The sequence below is a fragment of the Chroicocephalus ridibundus genome, chromosome 15, assembly GCF_963924245.1.
Source record: "Chroicocephalus ridibundus chromosome 15, bChrRid1.1, whole genome shotgun sequence".
In the NCBI taxonomy this organism is placed as follows: Eukaryota; Metazoa; Chordata; class Aves; order Charadriiformes; family Laridae; genus Chroicocephalus; species Chroicocephalus ridibundus.
Genome location: NC_086298.1, coordinates 34,898 through 55,411, shown reverse-complemented (window position 1 = coordinate 55,411; position 20,514 = coordinate 34,898). Strand labels below are relative to the sequence as shown.

At 56.3% G+C, this 20,514-nt stretch overlaps 1 protein-coding gene across 1 annotated transcript; it reads right to left on the bottom strand.

Annotated features, from left to right (window-relative positions):
- Positions 1–585: 585 nt before the first annotated feature.
- On the bottom strand, positions 586–19,709 carry LOC134523903 (adenylate cyclase type 10-like). The gene is made up of 22 exons (XM_063353416.1): positions 19,643–19,709; positions 14,489–14,527; positions 13,941–14,084; positions 13,337–13,608; positions 12,870–12,963; positions 12,475–12,563; positions 11,714–11,905; positions 11,479–11,600; positions 10,810–10,886; positions 10,553–10,719; positions 8,775–8,910; positions 8,480–8,633; positions 7,581–7,773; positions 6,958–7,044; positions 6,238–6,521; positions 5,489–5,625; positions 4,683–4,808; positions 3,392–3,646; positions 2,132–2,746; positions 1,413–1,612; positions 921–1,019; positions 586–762 (listed from the first exon to the last, which is right to left on the bottom strand). Exons 1-22 carry the CDS (start codon positions 19,707–19,709, stop codon positions 586–588), a joined length of 3,726 nt encoding a protein of 1,241 aa, XP_063209486.1.
- Between the last annotated feature and the right edge of the window lie 805 nt (positions 19,710–20,514).

Here is a 20,514-nt window from a genome sequence, read left to right as displayed (position 1 = left end):
GGTCAGGTATGACAGCTTTTGAGAATTTTGAATATCCTTGGGATACTCAAACCAGCATGTTCCTAGTGTTAGGTCTCCTGAATACGTTACAGGTCTTGTTTAGGGTTAAGCGACTATTTAAGACTACCACCCGGAGATCTGCTCCGAGGCTGGATAGTCAGGGGTGGCATGGCATGTGGGAGAACATGGGCAGGTACCTGAGAAATTCTCACCTCCAATGGTCTGGGACTTCACCCCTGAACAATTACAGGACCCTGATAAAGTGGTAGAATACTTGAAGGGAAAATCCTGTGGCTATTCTAGACAGGCACAGCTGTCCCCAGCCACCACCAAGGCCCTGCCGCAGTCGACGTGTGCCGGCAGGCACAGCCCCCGGCTGCGAGCTGCTTTTTACCCAGGGGGGAAGGAGCGTGCAGGGGGGAGGGAGTGTGGGGCTCTGTCGTTCCCCATTCCACCCGCACATCGCTCCTTAACCCCTCGGTCCTGTAAGGGCCGTGCGTCAGGTCACGTGTGGCCTCAAGCCCAGGCAGGTCTGGGACCAGGTAGGAAATGGCTCTTCCTCCCCTGGGTTCTCAGTTCTGCTCCTTACCGGCCCTTCTGCAGAAGGCAGGCTGCTCTCACGTAAGCGACACAAGGCAACTTTTCCACCTGAGCCTTGACAAAGGCGCCAGGGGAGGTCTCGGGGAAGTTCCTTCTGAGCAAGCTCAAAGCCTCCCTCATCATTGTCTCTGCCAGCCGAAGGCGTTGCATACACCAGCAAACCTGCAGAGGAAAAGGGAAACACCCTGATCTGCTCGAGTCGGCCAAGAGACTGACGGAGTCTGCCGGTGGCTTGTGATGCCAGGGATATGCCCCGCAGCCGGGGAAAGCATCCAGCTCCATCCCCCAGGACACCCCTCCAGACTTCCCCGTCTCTTTACCTGCCCTTTGAGGCTGAAGAAGGTGGCCTCTTCAAAGCAGGCTATCGCAGTGGCTTTCATCTTCCTCAGGACCTCCGCTTCGTTCAGTTTCATGAGGGCCTTTGCGCAAGCACAGAGAGAGAAGGTGAGCGTGATGCAGAGCCCATGGCCAGCCTCGTCCTCCCCTGTTGCCTCTGGCATGTGTCTTAAGAGGACCCGTTTCTCCCCCTGCTGATGCCCGCCCCAACACAGTCACGCCGGCTCAGAGCACAGGCACCAGTGCTCCTTCAGATCCCCTCCCTGCTAATTCCCCTCCTGCTATGGGCACGGTGGCCTGTGTCTCCGTCCACAGAAGAGGCAAGCCGGAGGAAGAAGTCAGGCTCTGACCCCAGCATGTCCCTTCCAAGGCCCCGTCCAGGCATGCCCTATTGCAGCGGTGAAGTTGTCCTGCCCAGAGCCAGCTGACTGAGAGGACTCCGTGCACGGTGGGCACTGGCGAGCGAGGCAACTCACCATGTAGCTGTTGGAGACGTGCAGGTAGGCAGCAGCACACTCCAGAAGGTAGTAAAAGGCTCGGTCGGCATCGCCCATTGCCACGTAGTGGCGAGCCAAAGGCACAAGCACCGATTCCACGATGGCTCGGCATTCACACCAGTGTGTGCCGTTGTGCTGCCTGTCGGTCTCGTCGGGCAGCTCAGTTGTCTGTTCGCCCTCTGGCAGAAGCCGCTCCGCCACACTAGTCAGAGCACCGTTCCCAGGGGAAGAAGAGAGCAAAGAATGCACAGGCATCACCTACACTGGTCTTTTGCCCCACAGAGAGGCCATCAAAAACCCTTTGTTCAAAGCAGAGCGCGAGCCCACGGGCAGGCATGACTCCTACAGCTGCTTTGTAGCCAGGGAGAAGACGACAAGCTGGGCTTTCTGTCACCTCCCCCAGGCAAACCACCCGGCTCCCTGTGGTGGCTTTTCCCCTGCAGATCTTGTAGCGCTCCTCTCGAGGAACTGGAAAGCAAGGCCTGCTCCAGCGTAGTGTGACCATCACTAGGAGCCCACGGGCTTCCTCAAGCACTGTCTCATCTCCGTGGCCATCTCTTCCCAGCTCCCACCCCACAGAAAGCCTCTTCCTCAAGCTAGAGTCACAACTGGCAGGCAAATGCCAGCGCTTCCTTGGTCTCCTCTGGAGACCCCTGAGCTCCCTGCCTTTACAAAGAATCAAACCCTTGTCTGCTCACCCAGTTTCCTCCTCCGTGAAAGCCTGCTGCTCTGCGGCATCTGCAAAGAAAACAGGGGGTTAGACACCTCCTCGCCTGCCCCAGGGGAAGAGCTGCTCTCGCTCTCCCACTGGGCTTCAAGGACCCTTGCGAGGGTGCCGACACGCTGAGCAAAGTCTGCGGTGGTTGTCCTCAGCGCCTGGGCTCGTCCCTGGCAGACCTCCTCCCAGCCGATCCCCAGCATACACCCCTGGGCTCCTGGAGGGCCCGGGCTGTGGAGCACGGTGCACAGCGTACCCCCAGTGGCGTGGGTCCTATCCCGCTTCAGCTCTTCTCCAGCCAGCACCAAGGCCTCCCAGCTGCATGAGTCGCCTCCCTTGGCAGGGTCCCGACAGCTGCCTCCATCCTGGCTGCTGGTGACGGCGAAGTGGTGGAAGGCGACAAACTCCCCTTGGCCGCAGCTCCTGCATTTGTGCGCGTGCTGCTCCAGGAAGGCGGCACACTTGCCGTGCAAGGCGACTCGCTGCCTCTCGGGCCACAGCTCGTACGCAGCCTTCTGCAGCAGTGGGACGCAGAAGGCCAGGACGCCAGGCTGCTGCTCCTCGGTCCTCGTGCTGGGAGAGGGCCTCTGCACACCTGCAAGGCAAAGGGCCTCGGCATCAGCCCCAGCTCAGAGCCGTCGCAGCCGGGGCACGAGAGTCATGCCTTGGCGTGCATCCTTGCCAGCCAACCAGCACTGCTGCACACCGAGCCTTGCAGCACGGGGCAAAAGGGCCCAGCTTGCCTTGCTGACGCTAGCCCAGCCCCGCGGACACAGCGCTCAGCTGCGCTCCAGGCAGGAGCTGGGCATGTCACCGCCAGCCCAAGCAAGCCCCGTCCAGCACTTTCTCCCTGCTCTTGGCAAGGCAGTCCCCAGCCTCCTGAGCTTCCTCCTGCGCCACAGGGGAGTCAAAGCTGAATAAAAGCCCGTCGAGGGCCCCGGGGCAACCTGGAGAGCATCTTTGATCAGGTGGCTGGGAGAGGATGTCAGGGGCTCCACACGCCCTCCCGTGCCTGCGCTACGAGCAGCACTCGGGACGGCACTTGGTGGGAACCTCCCTCCAGCGCAAAGCTAGCGGGCTTTGAGACTGACCCATAAGGTCTTTGAACAACCCATCGCAAAGAGCCGTGCCTGCCTGAGCCCCAGCCACCCCTCACAGCAGGGGAAGCGCACCATGCCCTGGGGAGCCCTGCCGGGACACAGCTGGGAGCTCCCTTGTCCACCTGCCCGCTACCACTTACCGCTCTCCACCTGCGAAGAGGTGGCTGGCCCCTCGGTAGGATCTTGCACATCTTCTGGCACCTCTGTGTTTTTCAGCCGCTTCAGGATGTTGTCGCTCACCAGCTCGTCCAACGAGGAATTCATATGGGTCCTGAGGCCAGTGGGAAGGATGTGCGACAGGAGCTGGGTGGTAAACACCGGCCCGATGATGGCTGCAAACTTCACAACCATCCGCGTCAGCGGCTGCATCCGATCCAGCTGAGTCAGCGCAATCTCTGTCAAGAAGAAACAACACGTCTCTCTTGCCTCTTCCCCATGCTGAGGCTGGAGAGGCTGGAAAGTTTCAACCCATGAGATGGGGTAGACTTTGGCCTCCTCTCCTTGCGGCTGCACCTACTGGGCAATCGCAACCCAGGGTAGGCATCTTCAAACTGGCTCCGCTCCTGACGGAACCGCAGGCCATGAGGCCTGGGGAAAAGCCAGATGCTCAAACAAACGCTCCCCCACCGAGGGCGGGGAGGGCAGGACCCAGCAGGTATGCGCATCCCATGATGTGCCCTACCAGATCTGGAGTAGGCTTTTGCCCAACAGCGCACACAGAGAACTTTCCCCACATCACAGGTGGACTCAGAGCTCCCCACAACGCTTGCCTTAACTTGGCCAGACAACACTATTCCTTTCTCTTGGTTTTCTTTTTTTTTTTTTTTTTTGGACAAAGCCACTTCACAGCAGCAATACTTTAGCATGACGTCTCTTCACAGTTCATAACAAATGTCTATGGCCAGAGAGGAGGGACGCTCATTGAAAGCTCCCCCATCCAGCTCCCCTGGCTACAGGAGGATTTCCATGCCGATCCGCAGAAAAAAAACAAAACAAAACAAAAAAAAAGAAGAAAAAAGAAGAAAAAAGAGAAGGATTTGGTTTGGATTAAGTGCCTTGAGACCAGCATTAGCTGGGGAACTCAAAAAGAGAAGAGCAACACAGATGCTGCGTCAAAGTTGGGACAGAGGCAAGTCAAAGCTTTTTCCCAGCAAAGTATTTGTTTTGGTGAGAAAAGGGAGCCATGTCAGTGTTGCACGGATAACCTTTTCTCTCCTACCTGCTGACGGAGAGCAGGCTCACAGGAGGGGAAAGCGGCTGCCTGCAGCCCCAGGCCTGTTTCTGGTGGGACCGGAGCCGCCTTCCCAGCAGAGCCCCCACGCTGAGAGGGTGACTCTGCAGCACACGGATGCCCGGCCTCCCTCCAGCCCCTGCCCCGGGAAGGAGCCCCAGCACAGCCGCCAGCCGGCAGAGCGGCGCTCGGCTCCTTACCTTTCAAGGGGATGGGCAGCGCGGTGTTCTCCAGGGTCACGCCTGGCCTGAGGAGGCAGACCCTGCCGTCATTCCCCGCGTCGGAGCTCCAGGTTGCTGCGAGGGATGAAGCCTCGACTGCAGATGCTGGGCGGAGCAAGAGAGCACCGATAAGGCAGTTTGCAAAGCGACTCACAGCTCGCGAGCGCTTCACGATTCACTTGGGATGGGACAAGTCCCCCCTGACATGGTCCAGTGCCTGTCCTGAATGTGGTGGTCATGAAGCAGAGCAAAACAGTTCCCACCAGTTCCCAGCCAGGGAAACTGCTGGTGCTAATGCAAGACGTGGCCTCAGTCCTGGCTCTTCCCAAGGCCGCGGCACTCTGGCTGGCATTGCTCTCTCGGATGGCATTACCACCGTTTTCTTCCGTTACCGGCACTCTTGTGGGGATTTATGGTTTGGCATTCAAGTTTCCTGGGCTCGTCCCTCACCTCAAGCTGGGGTTTGTTCTCAAGTGAGCTAGCCTTTGGCCCAGTTAAACTGCATGCCCATTGGAATGCCTAAGAAACACCACAAGCACATGTGCTTCGGAAGGATTTCCCCTGTGTTTTAGCCCCACAACCCCCGCCCCAAGAATGTAGGTCCCTCCGAGCCACCAGAACTCACTGCCCCTGCTTTGCCTGTCCCAACAGCAAGGTGCACAGGAGCCCACACCTCCGCCAGACCAAGATCTGACTCTGCCCAGAGCCATGGGGGAACAACGGGGCAAGACTCTGCTGTGGAGAACACGCCACAGCAACTCGCTAGTCGCAGCCAAGGTGCTTACTGATCAGGCTCTCCCAGTTGTCCTTTGCTTTTCCAGACTGCCTCCGGGTGCAGAACTGGAGCATGTCGTTGGCACGAAGGCAGCGCAGCAGCTCCTCGCAGTAATATGGGATCCCTGAGCTGGTTCGGATCAGGAACCTGCACAGGAGCAGACCCGTCGGGGACCAGCACAAGGAAAGTAAGGTGAAACACAGTTCAGCTGGGCGGCCAGTCACTCAGGCATACCAGGGTAGCCAGCATCTTCATCACAGCTACACCTCACTTTGGAAAGGGATCGTCCTCCCACTGCCTTGGGATTTTGTGCCCTCTGAACCCTCCAGCCTTCGCCGAAGCCCACGGGAAAAGAATTGCGGACAATGCCCAAAGCGCAGAGCAGCGAGCCCTGCCTTTCTTCTCCTCAGGAGCCTGGAGAGGATGGACCTCTGCCCCGGGGAATCTCCCCCACAGCCCAGCCACCCAGACCAAGGCCTTTTCTGTTCACACCCAGACACAGCTGGGCTCAGGACTCTTCCTCCCTTCCTCCCTGTGCGGCAGCCAAGGCGGACACCTCCCAGGCTGGGTGTCTCGGGAGTTGCCCGCTCTCAGCGCACACCCACCAGGGTGAGGCATAACAAGCCACCCACGCCTGGCACTCGCTAGAATCCGGGATGTTTCTAGTGGCCCTGCGCTCCCTTGCCTGGGGGGCTGATTCCCTACCACAGTCGGCAGAGGTTCAGGTCCTCAGGAAGAGCTCCCCCGCCTCCAACTTACCTCACCAGATCCCTGGGGATGCTGACCACTCCGAGGTCATTGCAGACTTTCTGCATCACAACTGAAGCTTTCAGCTTGTCCAGATGAAGATAAGTGATTTTCTGGGACATGGCGTTGTCTGCTGCGGCTTTGCGGAAGCTCTCTGTTATCTCGTAGCCCGGGGCTAAGCTCATGACCATGAAGAGGGAGATTGTTTGGAGCATGGGTGACATGATGAACCAGGAGTCAGGGTCGATGAAATGGGCATTGTCGATGACAAATATGCCAAAATCTCCTGTAAGGGTCTGAAAAAAAGCAGGTTGCTCTGAGGGGAATCCAGTGGATTCTCAGCTGTCTTGCAGGGGACGAGATTTAGCCTCCGTCTCTTGAGAGGATGCTCTGAAGTCTCTCCCCAGCCCCTTTCCCGCTCGGAAGCTTACTGACTCGTTGAGACTGGAGGGTCATACCTAACATCGCTTGCCCTGCAGAAGGAGGGAGCTCGGGCAAGGGAACCCAGAAGACATTGTTCCTCCTCCAGGGCACACTTTACGGGAGGAAAGTCCTCGGGTGTGTTTGTGGGGCTGCGGGGGGAAGTGGGGGGGCGAGGGCTTTCTTGGGCTCTGACGGGCCATGACCCAGGTGCGCAGTCCTCCCGCCCACTCACGCCTCAGTAGTACAGAGCCTGCAGACGGCAGGGTTTTTCCTTCTCTGACCCAGGGGGAAGGAAGGAGAAATGCTCACCTTCTCCAGCACTTTCAGCCGAGTCGAGTGCAATTCCAGTTTTCTTTGAGTTTCATCCATCTCGCGATCGTTGTCCGAAATGGGAAACTGGCCAGAAAAGCAGAGTCAGGGAGAAACACGGCTCCGGGGCTCGGCACACCTACCCAGCACGCAAGACCGCAGAGCCCACCGCCTCTGACGGCCTCAGCCCCTCACCTCTGCCCAGCACAGGGGCAGGGAGCTGCAGCGAGGACTCCACCCAGAGCCTAAAGCAAAGGCCCTCTGCTGAGGGTCTCTGCAGAGCTGGGGCTTGGGCTGAGCCGGTTCTCTGGCTGTGGGAATCGTGGGCTGGCTGGGGCAGACCCCTCGCACAGCGGTGACCTCGGCACGAGGTCAGGAACAGCCTCTCTCCAGTGCCACTTCCAGGGTGCCGAACAAGGCACCGGGCACTGCGGGTGCGGCGCGGGACACCAGCCCCACAGACAGGGAGCCCCCCGGGCCCAGGCATGGGAAATACTCACTGTGACCCCCGCAATGCCCATCCCGGAGCTAAGGCACTCCCAGCAGCGTGCCCACTCAAGGTCAGACCCAGACAAGCTCAGGAGAAGGCCTTCTCAACGTCCACAGGGGCCTCTGGCTCTCACCTTGACGCAGAAAATGTCATTGAGGAGGCAGTAGCTGCTCTCTTCGATTGTCCCTTGCAGCTTTGTCTTCAGCACGCGCTGCCTGTCGCCGCGCGATTCACAGTCCTGGAGGCCCAGGGCCCTGGCCATCAGCATGCGGATGGCAGAGAAGGGCTGCCTCATGTCGATCTCCAGCAGTTCCAGGGCAACCACGCTGCGGTGCAAAAGCAAAAGGCGCTGAGATTCCCCACAGCCCCAGCCTTCTAAGACAAGGGGGGCAGAGGTGCCCTTTGCGGGGAGCTCTTCAGCCCCCCATCTCCAAGCGCTTCCCACAGAAGGCCAAGCTTTTCCCTCCTCGTACGAGAAAGGGCACAGAGGGGCAGTTGCTGCCAAGCCACCGGGAGAGCCGGGTCCAGAGCCTGTGTCTCTGCAGCGCCGGCCAAGGTCTCCCTACGTGCCCCCTGCAGAGGAACTCACGGGGCTGAGAGGCAAGAATGGAGCAAGTGGTGGGTTTGCCTTTGGGCTCCAGACCTTATCGGTCTGCCTGCCAGAGCACAGGCCCCCATGCTCCTCCTGGGAAACACGCCGAGGGCGAGCAGGGCTTCCGAGACAGGCAGCCCTGCTGTCTCTGGGGTCTGGAGTGGGATGAAAAGCACTGAGCTTGGGCTCTTTCCTTCTATCTGCGCCTGACCCAGGGGTGAAGGAGGAAAGGCCGTGGCTGCAGAAGCCACCTCCAACTCCCCAAAGAGGCAGAGGCGGGAGCGCAGCACGCAGGTGCTCCCAGGCAGTGTCTCCAGGAGGCTCTGTCGGGAGGCTGCAGTCCAAGGGCCAGATACCCTGGCAGAGGGGCTGGAGCGTTCCACGGCTGTCAGGGGATGGGCAGGGGCAGCGTCCCAAAGCTACAGGTGGAAAACCTGTACCTGTGGCCAGCATCCTGGCCTAGAGAGGCCAGTTCAGAAAGTAAGTGGCTCTTTCCACAGCCCATCGTGCCCTCAACCGCCAGGATGTTCCTTTGGCCTGAATCCCTATAGGCGTTCAAGCAGCTGACAAAGAGGTCAGTCTCCTGCTTCCGACCTGCGAAGACAAACCAGAGAACGAGCTGCTGGGGGCGTGCTGAAAAGCAAAGAGCCGTCCCTTTTGCGGGCACCCTCCACCGCAGCTTCCCTCCCCGCTACCACATCGGCCAGCCTGCCGGCACCCAGGCCTCCTTCCCACCTGCTCGTCCACGCTTGGGCACCTCTGCCTTCCTCAGAGCAGTCACGGGGCCACCTGCTTGCCTGCCCCGCAGCGCAGCCCCCTCGCCCTCGTCGAGGCCTTTTCCATTGCTCACGCTGCCCCGCTGGCCAACAGTCTGGGGGTGCACAAGAAGCTGGGAGGCGGCACAGCCGCCACAGCCGCCACAGCTGACCCCAACTGCCCAAAGGCCTATTCCAGACCATACAACGCTGTGCTCAGCAAGAAAATCCGGCAGAAAGGAGGAAGGGGGGACGTTTGGAGTGATGGCATTTGTCTTCCCACGTCACCGTTACACGTGATGAAACCTTGCTTTCCTCAAAATGGCAAGACGCCTGCCCGCCCATGGGAAGCAGTGAATGAATGCCTGATTTTGCTTTGGGCGTGTGTGCAGCTTTTGCTTTCCCTATTAAGCTGTCTGTATCTCAGCGCACCAGTGCTCTCACTTTAACCCTTCCGATTCTCTTCCCCATCCCACTGTGGGGAGCGAGTGGCTCTGTGGGGCTGAGCTGCCAAGCGGGGTTAACCCACAACAGGGCCCAAAACATTCGGCAAGACCCCGAGTGAATACAGGCATCCCCTGCCTCCTGACATTGCCGTGTCTTCGCCCAGATGCTGCCAAGAAAGCAGCTCTGAGGAGTACAAGGAGGAGAACCCACCCTCAAAACTCTCCATCGATTTGGCAGAAGGAAATCTCTTTCCTGACCCCAAAGACAGGGATCAGTTTAGCCCCCAGGCTGTGAGCAGCTCCACAGTTGGAAGCAACCTTCCTACCAGGTCTGGAAGACAGCAGGGAGCAGCAGGCGCCCCACCTCGTTTTCCACCCAAAGACATCAAGCAAGCAGAGACCAAGACAGGCGGCGCTTTCTTAGGGCTGCTGCAGGCAACACCATCCCTGGTAAAAGCCTCTCCCTTCCCAGCAAGGCACTAAAAGTTACCAAGGGGAAGAACCTGGGCTTCAGAAGAGCAAGGCGTTCTCCACCTACCCAGCAAGGGGACGTACTCCGACCTCTTCTTGGTAAGACCCACGCCAAAGATGCTAGAAGCAGGGGAAAAGACAACACAAGTCAATGAGATGGTGAGAAGCCAGGGGACCTAGAGAAGCAGCCTGGCGTGGTAGGGAAGGAGGTGCTCCTCGGGTACCAGCTTTTCTCTGGAGCAGGCTGTTATCCCCTGCACGCTTTCCCAGCCAAAGTTCAAGCTGACACGCTACGACAGCTTCAAGCGTAAAGAAGCCCAGCGGCCACGGTGGGACAGGAGAACGTATCAAGAGTCCATCCCCAGAGGCCAAACCCAGAGAAACAGGAGAAGACATGTGAAAGAAGCCAGGGCGTGCTGTTGGCTGGGAGACAGCTTTACCACTTTGGCCAAGAACACCAAGCGTCTTTGAAAGGGGGACTTGTGTCCCTGAAGGGCTTGGGATGCCAAGCACCTGGCACCTTTGGCTCAAGTCTTCCCGCAGTTTCAAAGAGACGGCAGTGGTAACCTTCAAACCGTCCTCTAAAGGGAAGGTGAAATCCTGGCCCAGAAGAGCTGAGATTTCTGCAGGAAGACATGAGGAAGAGTGTCCCGATGGTCCACGTTTCCCCATGGGGACCAGACTGGCCCAAAGCTTCCTGCTCGGAGCAGCTGGGACAGAAAACTCCTTGGGTCAGCATTCCCAGGGCACGTGGTGGAGCAAGCACAGCACGGAAAGCACAGCCCAAAGCCCTTTAGACCGAGCCCACAAGGCCAGGTTGTGTCTACCAAGACAGACAAACCTTCCCCATCCCTGCGATTTCACTCCTGCTTTTCATCTCTCTCTCCGGCAGCTCCTTGAAGTAGGAAGCAGGCAGCCAGGAGGCGGCGTAAGTCACTGCATCACAGGACACCAGCCCAGGGTAGTGCACCATCATCCGGGCAGCCAAGTTCACCTTCTGGCCAAGGACTGCCAGAGAGAGAGCACGCGTTAGAGAGAGAGAGCATGCGTCGGTGTGGCCCGTGCCGCCAACCCCGCGGCACCCTTCCAGGCCAATACCTGTGTATTTGTGTCTCAGTGGGTGGCCAGTGACTCCGCAGAACATCGTCCCTCTGGTAACTGCCACAGACATTGTCCTGGCACACAGAGAAACAGCAGGGCTTGAGCAGCGCCCCAGGCGCAGTCCTGATCGCATGGCTTCATCCCTTCCCACACCTCCCCTCGCTGCCAGCCTGGGCCACCGGCTGTGCTGCCCTGCCAGCGTGGGTCTCGGGGACGTGGAGAGCTCAAGGGTGCAACATCTGCAGGTTGCAAGGGACAAGGGGCAGGGGCAGAGCACGTGCAGGGCCACAGCCATCTTGTGAGCAAAGAGAGAGGGAAGAAGGCGCCCGCCATGTCACCGCCTGGCGATGACAGCCACTTGGGATCAGGTGGCTGGGCCCCATCCCCGTTCATGGGGCAGTGGCCCAGAAGGGCCTGCCTCTGGCCGCAGCGGCCTCTGGCCCTCACGAGGGCTCTTTCCAGTGCGGTGGCCAGCAGAGTGTGCTTGGAGGGACTCCGTCTGGCTGCCGTGGGCTGAGCCCAGGGGTTGCCTGCCACCTCGCAGGGCACTGCCTCCTTCCTGCCAGGGACAAGGGAGAGCAAGCTAGAAGGCACATCTCTTTCTGGGAAGCCCCCTTGCGCCGTCCCAGGCAGCATGCACCCCGCCGACCCCCGCCACACACTCACTCTCTTTCCTTGAGCATGGTGGAGCACGAGTTGAAGATCTCCAGAGCACTCTGCAGGGCGTGAAGGCTCTCGCAGGGCAGCTTGTTTCCAGGGAGTCCCAGCACGCAGAGGAACGTGCAGCCCTGCCCAGGACAGATGTGGAACATGTTGCTACAGCGCCTAAGAGGGAGTCTCTCCCTCGTGCTCACTGCCCACCCTCTGGCGCTGGGGGAGGCCACCGTTCCCCCCCACTCACTTTATCACACAGGAGGACTTTGTTGATGTGGCCCTTGTGAGGAGAGAGGATTTCTAGCATCACCCTGCTGGCCTCCTTGAGGACGGTGCTGAGATGCTCCGAGCTGGTACCTGCAGCAAGCTGCAGCTGGACAAAGATGCAGGTGACTGGCCGTAGCTCAGAGAGGAGATCCATGGGCAGTCCTGCATCGAGCTGGAAGACAAGAGCACGACGGCTTCACCAGCCTGCTCTCCCGGGCTCTTACTGCCCACACCAGTACCGAGGGAGAGCAGGCGTGCTGGCGATAGCGGGTAATAGCAGAGGAAGGGATAAATCCTCCTCTCGGTGCAAAAGGGCGGGCAGGCCGCCCAGCCTGCGGCAGGCAGACGCCGAGTCATAACACAAATGACAAAGGAGAGAAGGCTGCTCCGCTAACACGCCATCTGGGGACCGGTACGGACATGAGGGGAGACCCTCAGGGATGCTCCAGGGACTTCAGGGGAATCTCCCCTTTATCCCACCGTTGTGTCCGCAGCACACTCAGAACCATAGCCACGGAAAAGACAGAGGGACAGGAGTCCTCCTCCTGCCACCCATGTCTCTCTGAGGACAACGCAGACAATGGTGCAGCACCGGTGCCCCTGGGCTCAGTTTCCCTGCGTTGTCATCGCAGGGTGCATTTTCTTTGATTGGTCTGTTCCCATAAGAACTCCATCTCTGCAAGGCACCACTTCTTCTGCCCTCCGAAAATGCAGCCCCCAGCAGTGGTGGCCTTGCCGTACCTTCCCGAGAGCAGCGACTGGTATGTACTTCCTAAGCACATCCTTGGCGTTCAGGTCACTGGGCAAGAGAAGAGCAGGCCTCATGGCACCTGAGGAGAGAAAAGGCAGGTGGTCGCTGGGCGGACGGGACTACGAGCTGTTGCAAAGCAGGGCCTGGCCCTGGAACTGGGGGAGAAAGAGTCTTCTGCGCTTGCTCATGTTGCCACCTCCAGATGCTGAGGGCAGAGCTCTGCCCTGGAAGGAGGAGGCGGCAGCAGCCGCCGCCCTGGGAGGCCCAACAGCATGAGTGCTAACGGACAGAGGGAAGAGGGAGGAGGTGGTTCCTCTCTGGCCCCTGAAGCAGCAAAGCCCCACCTTTCGGGACAATCACAGAGCAAGGGGAAGTGGGCACTCACCTTCCCGTTTTGAGCGGTGTCTCATTGGGTCTTGTACGAGCTTGCGTAAGGCGTCTTGGCATTCGGACCAAGGCATCGGATCCATGCCCGTCACCTGAAGACACACAGAATGAAAGCACTGCCACTGGCCTCCCCAGGAGTCCCAGGGGACAGAGCCTGCCCTCCACCGTCACTGCCCAGAGAAGGGGAGAAGTAGCCCACCTGGCTGGATGGGACAGCAGTGCTTCCTCAGAAGCACCGGAGCTGGACAGCCATTCTCCAAGCATGCCCATCTCCAAGCAACCACAGCTCCATGGCCCACAGAGGACATTGCTGCTGGGGCTCAAACCCTCCCAGCGCCTCCTGACCCCTCAAAGCAAGAAAGCCCAGCCCACGGTTACCCTTGAGGTGGAAGGACAAGACCTTCCCCTGCCTGCCCGCTTTCCCACCTACAACTCTCTCCACATTCATCTCCTCAGCCTTCCGACACTTCCCTCCTTCATGGCCAGGCCCAGGCCCTCAGAATGGCTCTCGAGGCCATCCCATCCACCTGCCTGCACAGCTCTTGTGCCTGCGAGATGCTTGGTCCTCAGCCGGTGCTGCTCACAGAGCTCCCAGCAGGTGGCCGAGAGGACAACTTCACCTGCACCCGCAACCTCTTCGGCGTCACGAACTTCAGCCAGGCACGGGCCAAAAATGCAGAAGTGTTGCCAGCTCTCATCTCCGAAAACCGGGAGGCTCATGGTCCCTGCAGAGATCCCTGGGGAGAAGGAGAAGCAGAACTGACACAGGGAACATTTGGAACTCTACAGCCCCCAGCATCTCGGCTGCTCAGAAGCTCCTCTGAAGCCCAGCGGGGAGACGGGCATTACGGAGGGGTAGAGGGTAGAGCATCCTCCCTCCTCCTGGGGGAGACGCTGACACGAGTCCCTAAAACAGGCGTCTAGAAATAGACGAACCGAGTTGACATTGAGAATGTGTTGAGTGCGCCAGGCGTCATCCCCAGCTGCCTGCCCCAGAAGCCCAGCAAACCAGAAGCACCCTGTGGCATGGCAGAGTGCCACACATCTGCGTCTGGCACAGCGCCCGTACCTATCTTCAGTTGGATCTTCTGCCCCACATCTGTGTCACGCCTTCCGTACTTCTTCTGGATCTGCCGGCTACAGTGCAGCACCAGGCTGATGGTCCTGGCCACCTCCTGGGGTGGTGTTCTCCACAGCACCAGCACAGCATCTCCTGGGGAAAGGGAGGGAAGGTAAAGGCTCTGCCGAGACCTGACTCTCCCCGACCTACGGTCTGGTTCTGCAGAGACAGCAGAAACCAGCCGCCGTGCGGAGGAAGATGGGCTTGTGGGAGGCCATCGTCCTGGAGGACCATGTCCTGGGCACCAGGACACCTCTCCTATCCCGGGCCAGCCACAGCAGCAGACGGCTGGCAGCGGTGACACCCCCTGTCCCGAGCGCTCCTCTGCAGCTGCAGCACTGGAGAGAGGGCACTGCTGGAGGGGTGCGTGCGTGGCCAAAGAGCTGGCTCAAGGCGCTGCACAGAGCCTCTTGAGAAGGAGCGCACAGCAAACGGCCGCCACAGGAGTTAAATGTTACAGCTCAGTGCCCGAGGTCATCGTCGTCCCAAGAACCTACCAGCAAACTTCAAGATGTCTCCTCCAAAAATCAGGAACTCTGTGGAGAGAGGGAAGAAAAGGCAGAGTCATGTGGACACCTGTAGGAATGTGTCTGAGAGAAAATGGTCACGTGAGCCAGCCTCCCTACTATGAGAGATTAGATTAAGAGCAAAACAGGTGGTAGAAGATGGAATTAGTACATGGGAAAAACGGGAACTGAGAAGGTAGAAAACATGTTGTGCTAATGACTAAGTAATTTACTATGTGAATTCTTGTAACCAATCTGATCTGTGAATGAACTGCATGGACAGCGCGTGAACAGAGACTGTAAGCCAATCATATAGCTGCCGCTAGCGTGTGCTCTTATTGCCTGTCTATATATACTCTGTGAAAACTTGAATAAAGGGAGAACGATCATACTCATATTGAGATTCCATCGTTACTCCGGGTCCGTCTCCCACTCCGACGTCCTCCGACATCTGGTAGCAGAGGATGGTTCAGCGCGACTGAGTTCTCCGAGACTGCGGTAAGCAGCTAGAGGAGGGGAGTGGGAAACTTCGGCTGGGAGACGTGCTGCTTGGGCGCATCAGCGGGAGCAGACAACGGCGTGAGGTCGCTCCTCACCTCCCAGGCGCAGCTATGGAAACAGAAGCTGCGGCCACGCTACTCGCTGGGATCCTCTCTAAGAGAGGGATTGAAACACCAGCGAAACTGTTGCTCAAACTGATTAAGCCGGGGCAGGAGATGGGACAACAAGTAACAAAAGAAGAAGGGGCTATGTTAAGACTTCTCCTGCATATCCTCTCCAAGAGAGGGGTGAAATATGATGAGCATATGCTCCGAAGGTGGTTAACCTGGTGCAGAGAGAACGGATTCGCACCAGAGCCCCAGACAGCTTTTAAACCAGGAATATGGGAGGCTGTTGGGAAAAAACTGTGGGAAATGATAAGTAAAGGAGACAAAGAGGCATCACCGTTAGCGACGACATGGTGGTTGGTGTTATCGACCTTACAAGATATGAACGCGGAGCGAGCCACAGCAGCCGGGGCTTTTGCAGCATTACAACCCATGGGAGGGGGATCGAACAGGCCAGGTCCGAAGGTCCGGGACGATCCCCTGCTGATCCCCTCTGCTCCATCTGAGGCCAATGGAGGAGGCAGAATGTCAGCAGAGAAGGACAGAGCCGGAGCTGTTTGGTCCTGCCATTGCCCACCTCGCCCCCTCCCCTCCCCAGTCGTCTCCCTGAGATAAAAGTGCTGTTTTTGTATGTCTGCTGTGTAAGTGTGTGTGGGCGCCGGCTTATACCTGCTGATCAGCATGTGTGCTACTGTTTGCTTTTTGTTGTGTGCAGTGTCGTTAGGTGACTCCGCTTGAGCAGGTGTTCTGTCCGGTGTGGTACTGTTCTCGTATGCACCTAGGGCTGACACTCCGTCAAGTGAAGAAGTTTGTGTATACACAATGTTTAGACGTAAGGCGAGCGCGCCTCAGGTAGATATACCAGGATGGGCTGTAGAACCGATGGAAGTCCTGAAATATTGGGGGAGTTTTCATGAGCCGACACGTTTACACTCTCGGGAACGGCTCGCCCGTGCAGGGCGTATCGCTGGTTGTTTGTTGTTTGTCTATAAGGTCATGGTTGATTGGGAAAAGGAGTCGAGCCAAAATCTATAGGATGCTCTGTATGAAAATGAGAAACTTAAGGAAAAATGAGAAACTGAGCTCTTGGTGCAAAGGCAGACTTTTATGTCAGTCGTAAGTGATGGGTGAAAAAAAAAAAAAAAAAAAAAGAAAAAAGAAAAAAAGAAAAAAAAAGAAAAAAGAAAAAAAAAGAAAAAAGAGAAAAAAGAAAGAAAAAGAAAAAAAAAAAAGAGAAAAAAAAAAAAAAAAAAAAGAAACCAAACAGGAACAATTAGATGGGAAATGTGCCATGTTAGCACAAAAGTGTGCCATGTTAGCACAAAAGTATGCCATAAGCATTATGAGAAAGCATCAGAAAAAGAGAAATAGGACACCTGATTCAAAGCAGTACCATAGAGATATGGTTTTGGTTTTTTCCTATATGTGTATATGTTATTGCATGCCTTAGTAGATTGCTCTGTGTTATACCCTGCGAGACTAAAATGAACCCCAGCAGAAGCGGTCTCTTGAGCAAGGGGGTGGAATATGGGAAAGCAACGTCAGATCGGCGAGGAGGACTGTAAATACACGCAAGGGACTCGCACCTGGGTGCTGGAAAACACAGATATCACACCAATTGTTATTCAGTCTCGGGTGCTTGCAAGAAAAACATTTGGATGACATAAGCCTGTAATGGACTCACAGACACCTTATCTAGCTGTTTGAGAATCTTGGCCTGTTGTGGAAGAAGATTAAAGCACAGTACCAGCAAGAACAGGGAGTCCGCATGCGCTCTTGCTAACACGGACTCTTTTGCTGCCAAGGATTTGTGATAACAAGGACTCTATTGCTGCCAAGGATAAGTTTAACAATGCTACTAGTACCGCTATTTCTGAGTTATTGCTAGATGTAGATAGTATTCGATATGCGATGTTGCAAAACAGAACTGCTACTGATTTTTTGCTTTCAGCTCACAGACATGGTTGTCAAGATTTTAAAGGACTGTATTGTGTGAATCTAAGTGACCACTCCAAATCCATCCATGCCCAGTTGCAGGAACTGCACCGACCGAACCAGCAACTTGTGGAGGCCACTGGGTGAAATCTCTTTGCTGGATGGACTTGGGGGTGGGGTTGGTTGAAGCAAATTATACTCATTGCCTGTGTGGAAGGAATTTGTCTGTTATGTTTAGTATGCTGTTTGCTGTGTTTAATAAGTATTATACGGTTAGTTGTAAATGCTGCTTTGCATCGTACCCTTGAACAAGTTGTAGAATATGTTGCTCTAAAAACTATGTGTGTATCCATGAGAACCTGACCTTCACAGAAGAAGATAACAAGAAGGGATTACAACAATGTAGTCACGTATCAGACAGCTGCTGTTAGCAAAGCTGGATCATGAGTTTGGTGAGACTCGCTGCATACACTGGCCACGTGTGCAGCGACTCTGGCCTGTACTTTTCTACTCGATCCAGTGCAGGAGAGTCTGGTGGGACTCGCTGCGTGCACTGGCCATGCATGCAGCGACTCTAGCCTGTACTTCTCCACTCAATCCAGTGCAGGATATAAGGAGGCTGTCTCAGGTCAGAGAGGAGGAGAGAGACATGAGCGCACTTTGAAGGTACAGGGGATGCCCTGAAGCACTGTGTCTGCTCCCCCCCCCGCCCCGTAAGTTTTATGTTCATTAACCCCAACAGCTCTGAAGGCATTACAGTATGTTGCAAGATAAGATATAGTCTAGTACTGCTGCAAGACGCATTGAACACCTTCCTACAAGAATTTCAACTTTATGCCCTGATAGGACAGTGGGATGATGCAAAGAGCCTGACTGCGTTAGAGTGGGTATTTTTGCCACATACCTTTTCAAAACCAGTAACTATGATGATTGAAATGTTACCACGATTGTTTTTCCAGGGTCGCTCGTGCTGTCAGCAACCGCAATGTATTTGAAATACTACAAAAGGATTTCTCGTGGGTAAATCCAAAGAAATTGGCTTTCTGGGCTAAATTTAGGAATCTGGGTATTTATTGCCTTAGCAGGGTTCTTTTTGATTCTGTTTTTAATTGTGTTTAGTATATAACCTGCTAAGAGCGTCACAACAAGGATAACATGTCCAAATTAAAAGCGGTCAAAAATGGTTTCGATGATTGGTCAAACTCATAGGGTATAACGGGATGGTTATCAGACTTACTAAAACAAGGGCTCATGCTACTGTTGGTTATATTATTATTGATTATGGTAGCCTCGTGTGTTCTCTGCAAAGTGACTGACATGATAGAAAATGCCATGCATAAGGTCTGGCTGGCTCAAGAAGAAAAAGGGGGGATTGTAGGAATGTGTCTGAGAGAAAATGGTCACGTGAGCCAGCCTCCCTACTATGAGAGATTAGATTAAGAGCAAAACAGGTGGTAGAAGATGGAATTAGTACATGGGAAAAACGGGAACTGAGAAGGTAGAAAACATGTTGTGCTAATGACTAAGTAATTTACTATGTGAATTCTTGTAACCAATCTGATCTGTGAATGAACTGCATGGACAGCGCGTGAACAGAGACTGTAAGCCAATCATATAGCTGCCGCTAGCGCGTGCTCTTATTGCCTGTCTATATATACTCTGTGAAAACTTGAATAAAGGGAGAACGATCATACTCATATTGAGATTCCATCGTTACTCCGGGTCCGTCTCCCACTCCGACGTCCTCCGACAGACACCTTCTTCCAGAAGCCACCGAGCAAGGCCCTCTGCCTGGGGGGAGCAGCGGGGCAAGGGTGCACTGTGGGGCACAGCTCAGGAAAGCACCGCTCCGGCCTCTCTCCTAGGCTCACGGTGGTCACAGCCCTTGTACCCGCACAGCAGGCAGGGAGGCAGGGCCTCCAGATGCCACCAAACCTCAGAAAGGTGGAGGCTGGAAGGGACCTCTGGGGTCCATCTGGTCCAACCCCGCTGCTCAAGCCCGGCTGCACAGAGCCAGCTGACCAGGACGGTGGCTGATGGTTTCGGAATAGCTCTAAGGAGGGAGACTTCACAAGCTCCCTGGGCAACCTCTGCCAGTGCTCAGTCACCCTCACAGTCAAAAAGTGTTTCCTGATGCACAGAGGGAACCCCCTGTTCCACTCTGGGCACCACTGGGGAGAACCTGGCTCTGTCCTCTTTGCACCCTCTCTTCAGGTTGTAGGCACGTTTCTAAGGTCCCCCCCGCAAGCCTTCTCTTCTCCAGGCAAACCAGGCCCAGCTCTCTCAGCCTTTCCTCATAGCACAGACGCTCCAGACCCTGGAGCACTTGCTGGATGCCCTCAGCCTGCTCTGGGCCCTGACGCAGCACTGAGACGGCTGTTCACGCCAGAGGCACCGAGGTGGCTGCTGAGAAAGTGGGTGCCTCCTCGGCCGCAGCGGCGAGCACAAAGGACCCGTGCTGGTGCTGACCCGCCAGCAGACCCTGGCTGCGCTCGCTGTTCCTCACAGAAAGCCCCAGCCCTTCCAAGGAGGCAGGACCAGGCTGCCTCCACCCTCCACCATCACGGCCCGATGCCACACAGTCCTGCAGCACGGCTCCTACCCTCCAAAATGTCACACAGGTACTCATTGAGCGTTTGCGCCAGCTCATCAGTGCCTCTGCCTTCCATCTGTCACCGCCATTACCCGGTGTTCTGCTGTGAGCGACACGGCACTAACTTCTCTTGTAATGCTGGGGAAAACTGCACTTCTAGAACTCTCTTGTCTGAATTTGGGAAAATATGTACTTCATAGCCAGCTAGCCTATGTGGGATTAGCGGTCTCGGTGCTTTTAAGCCTTCCCAGGTGTAGAGATGAGGAGGAGCGCGGCCTGGGCACTTGACCCAGGCTGGCCCACAGCATTATTTCATACCACGAAATAATTTCATACCATGACATAATTTCATCCTTAGAGAGAGAGCTTTTTATTTTTGTCTCCTTCTAGATACAGAAATTAATATTATTTTTCAATAGCTATCAAAAGAAGAGCTTGTTCTCTATTTCAGTGCCTCACACCCAGAGTTACAGGTTTGAACGTTTTTTAAACACTGCGACCCCCGCCCAACTTCCAGACATTTTGGGGCCGTGACCCACCTCTTTTGGGGGGAACTCAGCATAACCCCCACATCCCCCCTCGCCTGCTCCTCTGCCATGTGGGCCGGGGGACGGAGAGACAGGGAGAGACGAGGTGGGCGGAGGGGGAATGGTGGGGGTGGCAGAGCCGGCAGTACCTGGCCATCCCGGCCACCGCCGTCTTGCCCCAGCAGGCCTTTGCCGCTGGCCAGAGCGGCCTGGAGCATCGGCAAGCCGTCCTGGCGCCGGAGAACATGGGCCACATTCTCTCGGCACTCGCTTTCCCACCCCGCCTCCAGAGCCAAACTGCTCAAAACTCATCCCTTTCTATGGAATTTTAAAAATCACTGAGCGCTGCAGCAT

Coding starts and splice junctions, on each gene's coding strand:
- LOC134523903 (XM_063353416.1), bottom strand. CDS start 19,709: ATGGAAGGCAGAGGCACTGATGAGCTGGCGCAAACGCTCAATGAGTAC. Junction 10,720..10,809: donor ACTGAGACACAAATACACAG/GTATTGGCCTGG, acceptor TCTCTCTGGCAG/TCCTTGGCCAGAAGGTGAAC. Junction 8,634..8,774: donor GCCCAAGCGTGGACGAGCAG/GTGGGAAGGAGG, acceptor TTGTCTTCGCAG/GTCGGAAGCAGGAGACTGAC.